This window comes from Anneissia japonica, unplaced genomic scaffold (genome assembly GCF_011630105.1).
Source record: "Anneissia japonica isolate Jap-2015-1 unplaced genomic scaffold, ASM1163010v1 scaffold287587_len645178_cov120, whole genome shotgun sequence".
NCBI classification, from domain to species: Eukaryota; Metazoa; Echinodermata; class Crinoidea; order Comatulida; family Comatulidae; genus Anneissia; species Anneissia japonica.
In genome coordinates, this window is record NW_022718938.1 from 331,362 (window position 1) to 344,857 (window position 13,496).

Sequence of the window (13,496 nt, forward strand, 5' to 3'; positions counted from 1 at the left end):
CTCTAATATAACAGGCTAGGAAGTAAGTTCTTTTTTAGGCCTCGTAGAATCTATGTACGAGGTATATAAAACAAATTATTGACTGCTCTATATTCGGGAACAGTGAAATCTATTGCCCCTCGGTGATGTGGAGACCGTACCCTGTCTACGTACCCTATATAGATAATAATATATACATAGATGGCGCAACATTAATATCAGAATATATCTTTATTGTAATTACAATTATTATAATTATTATTACCGTAACAATTAAAATTATTATTATTATTATTATTATTATTATTATTATTATTATTATTATTATTATTATTATTATTATTATTATTAAAGTAACAATTATAACAAGATAGTCCGAGATTACAAACCCTCGCCTTGTTGCGACATATTTGTGTATATGTAATATTACCATGCTTTACATGTCAGGTTTTTATCTTAATATTTTTTAGTATAGTTTGAAAAGAGATTTGCCAATCTGATTTGAGAAGATATGGGTTCAACATTATACCATCTTGCTCACAGAAGAGCAGTTTTAGCCTCCCTTTCTTTATTTTATCAATCATTATGTTTTTTTTTTTTATTTTGTACATATGGTTTGTATGATCTCGTTCCACCATACAAATCATTTGTGCAGAACCAAGCAATTTGCAAGAAGCTTTTTCCCTCCTGGAGGACTGTTTCCGGGAGGAATATAACCACACTTGTTTTAAGCATAGACTAAATTTTCATCTCATCCACTTTGAAGTAATTCTCTAAAGTTTGCTCGATTTAGATCCTTTTTACCTTTTGTCCTGATTTTGTTAAACTTTATGTAGCCTTTACCTTGAGTGTCTTCTAGCCTTGTATTTGGCGATTTCCATAAAAAAAAAGGTAAAATATGGCCAAGCCGTAAAGGTGCACGTATTTAGTGTAAAGTAAATCGAATACATAAGTTTCAAGTCCCCCTCTTGTTTGTTTATTTTTTTAAAATTATTATTTTTTTGGTAATTTTACTGTTTGTGCATCTATAGAATACTTTTTTCATATTTTATTTTTCACATTTTTTTTCTTTTTTAAATTGGGACAGCAGATTTGAGATACGGCAGGAAAATATGAAGCTAATAATACCCGTCACACACTGAACTAGTTCGAAGAACGTTCCTGGCCGTTCTGAACATTTTATTGAAACGGGATGAGGACGGATTTAAACGTGCATTTTTGACTTTTACTACGACGCAACACAGTTTGAAGTAAGTCCATTACGATTGCAGACGGTTTGTAGAACGTTCGCACAACGCTTAAAACGGGAAGTCTCAATGTCGTTTGTAGTCTGTTCTTAACAAGTTCCAATCCGTCCTCAACCCGTTTAACCCCGTTTACAGTAAGTTTCAACCGGTTCTAGCACGTTTCTACACGGTTCACACTACGACGTGTCCGTTCAAACCAGTTCATGCTCAGTCTTTCCCATTTGCACTGTGTTTTCAGGCAGTCTTTAGCGAGCTTTCGAAATGGGCGACGCGGGGAGCTGCGGCGGGGAATTTAGTCAACCATAAACGTCGTACTATGCACTTCCCGTCTCAACATCAAAGCTGTTTCGATTTACAGGACGACGCGCTCCCTCGTATCGCATGATTAAAATTATGCAGGGGCCACAGCGAGCGCGTATTTATAAAACTCACGTTGCCGTAGTCAACACAACGCCAAATCGCTTAAAGCCCGTTGTCAAATCCACACAACGAACGGCTTCCCCGTGCATTCGCATGCGCAGTACGGTTTCACGCTCCACTGCCCGTCGTAGAACGCCGCATCGTCCAAGTGCATTAACACGTTCAGAACGGGGATCTGGGTCATGTTGCAGTCCGATCTGCTGTAATACGACCCATATCTAGCCTGTTCTCATTGCGATTCAGTACTTGCTATAGTAAACATGCCAAGGAAACAGAAGAGGCAAGGGAAAGGGACCTCAAAGAAATACATTGATGATTTTCCTGCTGATGACGATGCTGGCTCATCTACTCCTGCTGCTGATAAAGACAAAGAGGAGGAAGCTCTAAGGAAGTAAGGCACCATCATCACCTCATTCTAAAAAAATGATGAAGCAGAATCACAGATTCAACAGAGCAAGAAAAAAGGTCAATAACACTGAAACACCTCACCCGTGAGCAAGAGGAAATGATAGTGCAATGGCTGCAATCCAATGAAATAATTTACAATAAGAAAGTCTCAGAACCCGCTTCACCAAGTTAAGGAAGACAAAATATTATTATTATTATTATTATTATTATTATTATTATTATTATTATTATTATTATTATTATTATTATTATTATTATTATTATTATTTTTATTATTATTATTATTATTATTATTATTATTATTATTATAAAAATTACTATTACTATTATTACTATTACTATTATTACTATTACTATTATTATTATTGTTATATAATAATAATAATAATATGAACAGTTGACGGTCAATAATACGTCTCTAGAACCAAAGTATTTGAATAAAATGACTGCCACAATAGACATTAACCCTTGGTTCCAAAGCTGTTTCACTAACGTAGTGTAGTGTGGAGGGAGACACCAAGACGTAGACGTAATCATTAACCATTGACGATGGTAGGTGTAAGATCAACTATAATTTTACGCCAAGTATATTTAATAAACTTTCATAAAAACTTGTTTTGAAATTATATGCATATCGTAAATGCTCGAATAAGCGCCGCGGCGCTGGTAAACTTTTTGGACGCTTTAGTGAGGTGCTATTCGAGATCGGCGCTTATGAAAACAAATATTGGCATGGCGCATTATATGTCTGTTCATCTCATACTATGTATCTCTAGTATTCTCGTAGTTCGTTAGGTCTATTATTGGCCCTACGTCGTCGTAAATAAAAGTTTATAATGAAATGCTTCTGTGTATTCATAGTGTTATTTATTCATTTTAACACTGTTTACATTGTATTTAAAACCCTATTTCTCAAAGTGTTTTATTACAAACAGGGTAATTATACTTTCCATTAAGAGCCGCGATTAACGCTTATTCGAGAGCGGCGTTTATTCGAGCATGTACGGTACAAAAACAAGCAAGACGTAAGATAAAAAAAATTGGCGGTTTTGATAAACGTATCCCAGCGTCAATACAGAATCATCTCTGTATTTCGCGGCATTGGTGGCAGATCTTTTTTTCCTAGGTGAACGTCCCCATCAAAAAATTCATGTACAAGTAAATGAATAAATTCCATGATTAAATATATAAATTGACTTGTTTTTTTCCCCTTTAATTTAGCATGAAGTTGCTTCTGTACAGATGTTTGATCACCTAATCGAAAAAAACAAGTTGCGTAAGGAATTTACTAGATATCGTTTGGATGACACTGATATTACATTCATCAAGGAGCTAATCTATCCGCAAGTGAGTTAATCTTGCTTAAATTAAAAACCATATTATCTAGCTTGATGGTTAAAATTTCACCAGTCGCTCCGTGATATTAATCCATGTTAATACCAGGATTTCTTTTCATGACAAACACAATGGCTGTGTTCTCACACGGCTGCCAACGGTTAGCAGGATCCGGATCCTGCTAACCGTTAGTAGGTGGCGCTGTGGTAGAGCTGCCTCTGAAAGTGTCTTCAACATTTGCCTTAATTCTCCTGTTTTGCTTGTTTGTTACTGTTTTTGTTTGTCTTTGTCTTCTGGTATGTCTTTTTTGTTTTGTCCATTTTTGCCTGCTGCCAGGTCCGTAAGTAAACTTGCTTTTAATTTTCACTTTTTGCTAGGCCCTGGTCAGCATGTTCTGCTTGACCAAATCAATTTCTTGAGGCCTGTTGTCCCTTACCTACTACCTGCCACAGGCATATCTAGACCTAGGCCTAGCACAATAGGTGGATCTAGGCCTAGTACAGTAGGTAGATCTAGGCATAGCACAACAGGTAGATCTAGGCCTAAGCCTAACAAGTTGATCATTAAATATAATAGGAAATTATTACTCTCTCTGAACTGTAGCCATAAAGCCATTTTAACTCCTAATGCTTATGAACGGATTAAGGAGTTACATATCCTACGGCCAAGTCGTGGGTGTAGAGAAGGCCGACGAGTCAACTCCAAGCAAACTTTTTCCCTTAAGGAGCCCCCTTCACATAAATGTGTAAATAAAACTTGGGCATTAAATTCACTTATTTCTTTTAGCATACTTAATGCACGGTCACTGCGTAACAAATCTCATGATTTTGTTGACTTTGTTGTTGACCATAACCTTGACATTGTGGCAGTGTCCGAGACATGGCTGAGACCAGATGACGACATGGTTGTTGGCAATTTAACCCCATCTGGATATAGCTATAGGCATACTCCTAGGGCAGATAGAATAGGAGGTGGTGTTGGCATTCTCTTTAGATCTTGTTTAACTGTCAAAATTAAAACAGATGTTAGGCAATATAATTCTTTTGAAGCTATACATGCAGAGGTCACAGCTAAATCTAAGTCAGTTCGCCTCGTCAACATTTATCGACCACCTGCATTGTCCATTGCTGAATTTCTTAGTGATTTTGAAAGAATGGTTGCTGAATATCTTATGCATCCATCTGAGGTTGTCTTTTGTGGCGACTTTAATATTTACATGGATGATGATAATGACATGGCAGCAAATAATTTCAAAAACACTACTGACATCCTTTGGTTTTCTGCAGCATGTAAATGAGGCCACACATTGTGGTGGGCACTGCCTTGATCTGTTGATCACTCGAGATCTTTCATTGCTGTCTGAATTACACATCCACCCCGGTCTTTCAGATCATTTTGCAATTATTTGCAAGCTTAATTTAAAAAAACCTCCACTACAAAAAATTCTCGTTAAGAGACGTGATCTCAGACGAGTTGATATGAATGCACTTAAAAATGATGTTCAGCCTCATCTTTTGAATTCCCTCTCCGTTGACAGGGATATAGATGCTTGTGCTAAGCATTCTACTGATTTGAGACTAGTTCTTGATCGGTATGCACCAGTAAAGGCAAAAACCATCAAACTTAAGTCATCTAAGCTCTAGTTTACGGATGAGATACGCACTGCACGGAAAATCCGCCGTCAACTTGAAAGGAAATGGATGAAATCAAGGGCTCATCTTGACAGGCAAAAATACTGCAATCAAAGATGTTTGGTTCCTAATTTCACTGAACAAGCAAACAGAGTACTCTTCTGCTCTTGTTAAAGACTGTTCAGGTGATCAGAAGAAACTGTTCAAGGTTTTAAATGACCTTCTACACCGCTAAAAGTCATCAGTTCTTCCATTTACTGTTTCTGACAAAGATCTTGCTGAGAGGTTTTCTGTGTTTTTTGTTAACAAAGTTCGGAAAATTCAGGATACTTTGATCCATGATAACTCTCAGGACAATACTGATTCTTCCTTAATTTCTGGTTCTTGTCATACGCCCACACTGTTTGAGGAGTTTGAATCCCAAAGTGAGGAAGAGATATCTGACCTTATTAGAAATTCAACACTGTATCACCACTTGACCCTGTACCAGTTTCCTTGATCAGAAAATCTATCCATGTCTTTGTTCCATTCATCACTAATATAGTCAATAAGTCTTTGGAATGTGGCTGTTTTCCTGCTGCTTTTAAGATTGCACATATTCGCCCTACACTGAAGAAATCCAACCTTGATCCTGAAATTCTGAATAATTATAGGCCTATTTCAAATTTAAGTTTCATAGGGAAGACAATAGAGAGAGTTGCATCAACAAGATTTTTGGCACACATTCAAACACACGCTCTGCTTGACCCGTTCCAGTCTGCATATAGAGCACACCACAGCACGGAAACCGCCTTACTTTATGTTCACAATGACACCCTGCGTGCTATGGATGAGGGGAAACTCACTGCTCTAGTGCTATTGGATATGAGTGCTGCGTTCGACACTGTTGACCATAGTATTTTGCTTGCTAGACTTAGTAAGTATATTGGTGTTAAAGGCCGTGCATTGGAATGGTGCCAGTCGTACTTGTCTCATAGACCTCAACATGTATGTGTGGGAGAAGCCGTTTCTGAACCGGTCTTCTTGAATCATTCTGTACCACAGGGATCTGTCCTCGGACCCCAGTGGTTTACTATTTACATATACCCAATCCGAGATATTATTAGTAGATATAATCTATCTTACCATGTGTATGCTGATGATACACAGATTTACCTTTCATTTAAGCCTACAATTTCACAAAGTCATATTTCTCTTGAATCTCTTGAAAATTGCATCTCCGAGTTGCGTAGGTGGATGAAACAAAACTTCCTTAAACTAAATGATGAAAAGACGGAATACATTTTATTGGGTTCACGTCAACAGCTTGAAAAACTTCCACAAAATTACCTCACCATTGGAGAATCTCAAATTTACTCCTCACCGCTTGTTAGGAACCTTGGTGTTATTATGGATTCTACTTTAACAATGAGTAATCACATCTCTAAAATTACCTCCACTTCATCTTTCCATATACGCCATATTCGTAATATTTGAAAATACATTGACAAAACAGCGGCCGAACAACTTGTGCACTCATTTGTCACCTCCCGTCTCGATATAGGGAACTCTCTGCTATATGGACTTCCACAAAAACATTTACACTGCCTTCAATTAATTCAAAATTCGGCTGCACGTCTAATCAATAAAACTCCAAAATATGCACATATTACCAACATTCTGAAAGATTTACACTGGCTTCCTCTAACGCACCGGATTATTTACAAAATTTTGCTGATCGTTTTTAAATTCAAAACTGACTTGGTTCCAGACTACATCGCAGATATGCTCCATTGGTATGCTCCTAAACGTAACTTACGTTCTTCCAATCAACTCCTCCTGCATCAGCCCAACTCTCACAATTCCTGGGGAGACAGAGCCTTTTTTGTTGCTGCTCCACGCTTGTGGAACAATCTGCCTTTCACAATTAGATTCTGTGAGTCAATAAATACTTTCAAATTGTCTCTGAAATCACATCTGCTAAGAGATGCCTTTCCAACATTAGACGGTAAGTAGTTAGGAAATAAGAGTAGTGCATAGCTGCCCTGTCATGAAAAACTCACTCAACTGCATTTAACAAAGTTCTGAGATAATCAACAAAACGTGGTATTGTCTTTGCTCTCTTCATGCGTAAATAATTAAATCCTTATTTTCACACGATTTTAGATGTTTTATAAGTACTGTTCATTGTGTAGAACTTGTATTTTTAATTACTCTACATAATATGCAATATGTCACATTTATTGTTTTTTTCATGACATAATTGGTCAATCGCATATAAGAAAAACATGAAAGACTCACTCAACTGCATTTGTCATGAAAGAATTAACTTAACTACAGTATTTATTGAATATAAAAACATGTTATATTATCAAATAATATTACTTTAAGATGATAAGTGATATTATATCAACTTTTGTGAGTAAATTTATCGTTAGGCATATTTTTTTTTACTATGATGGCAGAGGCATAGAATAGAATACAGAAGCACGCATACTCAATATAGCACCCTGTTTATGATTGTCTAATCTAGGCCTATGATTGTTAGGCTTCAAATATTTTGAAGATTGCAGATAATTAAATTTAAATGTGATTATATTTTAAATGCAAATTAAAAAAAAATGATTTCCAGTTGTATTTCTTGGTATTTCTGCCATTATTTTCGGACAATGCTCTCTTTATTTGTCTTCAAGAAATTCTCTGTTTAATCCTCTTTTATCATTTTTTAAAAACAGTTTTCTATAGTTCCATTTTTTAGAAATTCATCCTATTTTGTTTTTCATATAAAGTTAAATATCAAACAGAAGAACAATATATGTTTCATAGGTAATAAATAGTGCATTATAATAATCTATCAGAGCGATATTAGAAAAATAAGATATAAAAAAAGACAAATTAAATAAGAAAGTATGAACATGCCTCCTTTATACATATTGGGAGCTGCTTCCATAATGATCCCCTCCCAGAAGTAACATCGATATCCATATTTTGCTAGTAGGACTAATGCCAAAAAAAAATATAAGATAATATTTCCTTAATACCAATATTGTGCACCAATGAAGATATTGTTTATAATGATTTCATTCTGAAAGTAATGTTATATACATTAAACAATTGTCTTTCTCAATGATAAACAGTATACAGCACTATGCAGTTGAGTGGGTTTCTCATGATAAACTATTACACAATAGGTATTAAATGCCAGTTAAGTGAAGTCTTTCATAACATTTGCAGTTGAGTGCGTCTTTGCTGACAAAAGTAACACAGACTTGCAGTTGAGTGATTTTTTATTTTTTAAATTTCATATTTTCCGTTATAATTCCAAAAATCTGAATACATCACAAGATGTGTTATATCCCCAAAAGTGCAAAACGCTGAAAAAGTGCATTTTGAAAAAATTGTCAGTTGAGTGGTTTTTTCATGACAGGGCAGATAGGGTCTGACCAGGAAAATTTTTCCTTATTTGGAAGGCTCTCGACCAATCAGAAGCCTGTATTTGGTATCACGTGACCTTAATTTGCATAAAATGAGGAGCAGGACTATTCCATTTCTGAGTAGGGGTGTATTTAATAAAGCAGGGACGTTTAACCCTAAACTTATTCCATTTTTACAGTGGGGGTGCTTAACCCTATACCTATTCCATTTAGGAGCAGGGGTGCTTGTTAACCCTAACCCTATTCCATTTAGGAGCAGGGGTGCTTAACACTAACCCTGTTTCATTTTTATAGCATTATTTATTATATATTATTATATTTTACGAAAGATGGTTAACCCTAACCCTATTTCATTTATGAGTTGGGGTGTTTTTAATAGAGCAGGCGTGTTTATCCCTAAACCTATATCATTTAGGAGCAGGGGTGCTTAACCCTAACCATATTTCATTTATGAGTAGGGGAGTGTTTAATAGAGCAGGGTGTTTAACCCTAAACCTATTCCATTTTTACAGCAGGGGTGCTTAACCCTAACCTATTCCATTTAGGAACAGGGGTGCTAGTTAACCCTAACCCTATTCTAATAATAAGCATGGGTGCTTTACTCTAACCCTCTATCATTTTTTATAGCAGGGGTGCTTAACCCTTGCCCTATTTTATTTTTAGACCAATAACCTCAACCATATGTCAGTTTTAGAGCAGGGGTGCTTAACTCTAAACCTATTTCATTTTTAGACCAATGGTGTATAACCCTAAACCTATTCCATTTTACAGGGTGTTTAACCCTATTCTATTTTACTTCAATCAATACAAACGTAGCTACCACCTACATTTAAATATCCTTACCTATATCATAACCCTCACTTTGATTTCACCCTATACTGTGATGTAATTGTAGGCCAAATATGTTCCGAATAAAATCGATCAACTGCAATAGTTCTACACAAGTCCTTGTAGCTTTTGAAAAGCGATGACCAGCTATTGTTTAATCCTTTGTCATGATTGTCTTATAGATAATTCAAACAGTGACGTCATGTTGAACGTGTCTGAACTTGTAAAAATGGATTTTTCAGAGTCCATCTTTCCCTTCTATTCTATTTTTTCTTTTTAGACCATCTGTCATTTTAAATTTGTTAACCAATATTGGAATTTTAGGAATAAAGTTTCTTACGTAATAAATGTTATCACAGCATCACTGGCTCCAAGGTGAAGGTAAACAGAGCTCTATGCTGGTTCTTTTTCTGCTTTTTAGTTGGTTGTGGACCATTTGATTTTTTATGTATATTCGGATTGTTTTGTTTTAACCCCAATTAAACATGACAACAACCTAATTTAAAATGCCCTAGCAAATTTCATAGCCCTAAATTTGACTCTACCTATAATGTAAGTAGGCCTATTATGTTCTGAATAAAATCGATAAACTGCAATGGATCTTGGACAACTAGGTCTTTGTAACTTTTAGAACAAAAGAGGACCAGATAATCAGATTCCTTTTGTCACAACTGCCTTATAGATAATTCAAACAGTGACGTTATGTTGAACGTGTCTGAACTTGTAGGATGGATTTTTCTTTCAGTGGCGCATTTTTACTTTCTAAGTTTTTCTTTGTAGACCCATCTACTATTTTAGATTTGTTAACCTATATTGGAATTACTGTATGGGATATTGTTGCTTATGTAAATAACAGTTGTCCTCAGGATGCTGATATCAGAGATATATGTTCTTATTCTGAATTTTAGTTGATGTGGGCAATTTGATTCTTTCAGTTCAGATTTTTTGTATATGATACAAAATTCATTATGCAGGATATTTAGACGAGTAACAGTATATATTTTTTAAACATGGTTTATTTAACGCTGGTATTGGGTGCCTAATAAAAGTTACAACAGATCTAGTACTTTGTTGTAGTACTTTCGTTATTTCATTTTATACATTTATTGTTTTACTTTCGTTTATCAGGCCAATATAGTGCCGTCATATTGAACGAGTCTAAAATTTGTTTTTCTAAGAACTGTTTTTTGGTGGTAAATTTTGTCTTAGCTTTCTTCCTTATTTTTTTAAATTTCTCGTAGTACGTGAGGATTTGGTATTAGTAAATCAAAAACTACTAATTTTTCAAACCATTTTTGATGTTATTTATCTTTCTGCTTCCTTTTTTTTTCAGCTAAACCATTTTGATTAATTTTTATGTTTTTTTTCTTTCTGTTTTTTTTTTATTCGTACATAAATGGTTTATTTAAAAACAACGTTTTCGATTTGATTTATCGTTCAGATGTCCCTGAATTTCTTATACAGTTATTTAAAAAACTACATTTACAAGATTGATATTTTACTTATTTTTTTGTCTTTATTTTGTTAATGCAGAGGGTTTTTAAACATTTTTACTACATGATGGCAAGTCGTATTACTTGAACATGTGATAACTACCGTATGGTGAAGCAGTCTATTTCTCTTGTTGCTTTTTATTCTGGTTGTACATTAATGTACTTTCTTTTTGTAGAAAGATTATTGGTATAGTTTTTACTTTGTCTCTCATTTATGAGTAGTAGTTGTAACAATTTGGAGGACCTTTGATTTGGATGTTTTTCGTTTTCAATTAACGAAATTGTATGACCATTATGACCATTATTGGTGTTTTCTATATAAAAGTATTTGAAGTCAATTATTAAAACGAATAGCAATACAGTTGAAAGATACAAATCAACCAGAAAGGATGTATAACTAAATCGAAAGATCCCAACATAAATTAAACATTGATTTTGCAGAAATATTGTACAGGATCTACCTAATTGTTTGTTTTGTGTGTTTTTTGCCCATTCAATGAGGCAATGGAGCTATTTTATAAAACCAATTAAAGTAAGGCCATTGGTTAAAACTTGGTGACAAACTTTTAATGGGTGTGTATCGCCGTTAGCTTATGTAATTATTTTTGCTCAACCCTTCTTAAACTCTTCGGTTGCTTCTTCCATCCGGAAACATTTCCTAACTGTGTATCTAAATTGACATATCTAAAAGTTTCCGACCAATAGCATTAACATATTGCTCTTGAAATGTCTGAAAAAATGCTTGATTATAGCCTGTAGTTAAAAACAAGCTTAACCCTATGCTGTTCGCATATACAGAGCGCATCGTACATTGTATTATAACGTGAAAGGCTATTGAAACGGTTCTATTGTATTAGATACCTGTTTACCGTTACAACTGTGTCTCTTAACATAATGTTGAAATATAGTAGTCCGTTTGTTTTTTTTCAAAAGAATGGCTGATATGATAGAGTCGTACATAACGCAAAGGTGTTGATTCGTGATGCCTTACACGCGTCGTCCAATATTTGTTTCAGTTTAGTTAGCTCTTTTAGGCCCATATAAGGTTGAACCAAGCATGAAAAACATATGTATCTTGATGGTGTAACAAGCTTGTTGTTATTGATATTAACCAACCTAATCTTGAATATCAGCAAGAAATTGTATTTGATACTACGTTTTATTATTTGTTTTATTTCTTTTTTTTTAATTATAAGTATAAGCAATTTTGTTTAAATAACATAATGTTTAAACTATTGTTGATTACCGAACAATATGATCATAGAAAGTAAACGTATCATTCAAACCACATCTTTCATAGCGTAAAAAATATATTTACTGCTACAATAAAAAGAAAAAATAGTTGGTTAAAATATTGATAGTGCTATAGTAAGTTATGTTTTATCAATAATTCTACAATTGTGTTAGTAAAAATACAAAATACACACGTTTGTGATTGATAACAGTCTTTTTTTATTTTTATCCAACAATCTTTTACAGTAGCTTGTGAATAGCAAAAATGCAGTACAATATTTACAAAATATAAAGTGATGCAGGTTTGTAAGAAGTTAAAATCGACAGCGGCGCAGTATTGTATACAATAACCTTTCTGAATTTGCATGAATATAGCAGAACGGTACAAACGATTCTTTATACATTGAGCAAATATTCTTTGCAATTGTACTAGTACTACTAATTAAAAATTATAATATACAAAATATCCACAATGAAAAATAAAACGTTTGTCATTAGAATTCAAACATAACTATTAATTATACCTCCATTAAAAAAGTATCCATATGGATTAGTAAACTGAAAACTAATAACCGTAAGGAACAGTGTCATAATTGCCTATAGGCACCCGTTTTGTGTATACAACTTGATTCATTTTTTTCTCTTCTCGTGTTTCGATATTCATGTTCTTCTTTTCCCTTACAATCTTGTAAGGGTCTGTGACTTGTATTTTCTTTGGACCTTCACCCTGAACCATTTTTAACATGCTTCCAAAGTTGACTAAACAGTCGTTACGATAATTCAGTCTAATTCCCCGAACTTTACAATGAGTTAAATTTCCATTCCTATCTGGCTTGGCTAATTTGTAAGAATAATTTTTTGGTCCCCCAGACACAAATGTGACGATGTGGTTGTCTGATTCCAATTCATCCGTTAATTCGCCCAAAAAATCCCCAATGTGCGGTTCCCATTGTCCTTCCCGACTTACGTATATCACACTGTCGGTATCGTAGTACAATACACGCCTGTCAAGCTTTTCTAAGAGTTCGTATAATTTAAGATGCGCCTGTGCAGATGTATAGGCCGCTATGATTACATTTGTACGACCAGACGGTTCTACAAAGTCTTTAGTTTGTTGCCATTGTACTTCTACCATCTGGTCATTTACAAAGTTTACATTATGCACCTCAGTGTCATCGCGAGTCATCATTTCGAAATATTTCTCTGGATCGTCGATATACGTGGTTTTAGTCATGTTTGGGCGCTGTCCAAATTTCCCCCAAAATGAATTTAGCATAAGCTTGGCCAATGCACGTAAACCAGGGTTATTTTTTATATTATGGGGATTTAGCACAATTCTTCTTTTTCAAAGTACAACTGTACATATGTATCTCGTTGTTCATTGGTCTTACACCAACTAGGCCAATCGCTGGCTTCTTGTTTTAACTTGAGGAAGGCATTAACGTAAGCTGTGAATAGTCCACCATCCTTAGTCACAGGGTCGTATACCGATGTGTTTTCAAAATGCCA

General features: G+C 34.7%; 1 protein-coding gene across 1 annotated transcript in view; it reads left to right on the forward strand.

Moving 5' to 3' along the window:
- Positions 1–13,496, forward strand: part of LOC117110658 (deoxynucleoside triphosphate triphosphohydrolase SAMHD1-like) — a 58,064-nt gene that overhangs the window by 17,023 nt on the left and 27,545 nt on the right. Inside the window, exon 4 of the mRNA XM_033253417.1 lies at positions 3,276–3,401. Coding sequence (XP_033109308.1) covers positions 3,276–3,401 — 126 coding nt within the window. The remainder of the gene's footprint in view (positions 1–3,275; positions 3,402–13,496) is intronic.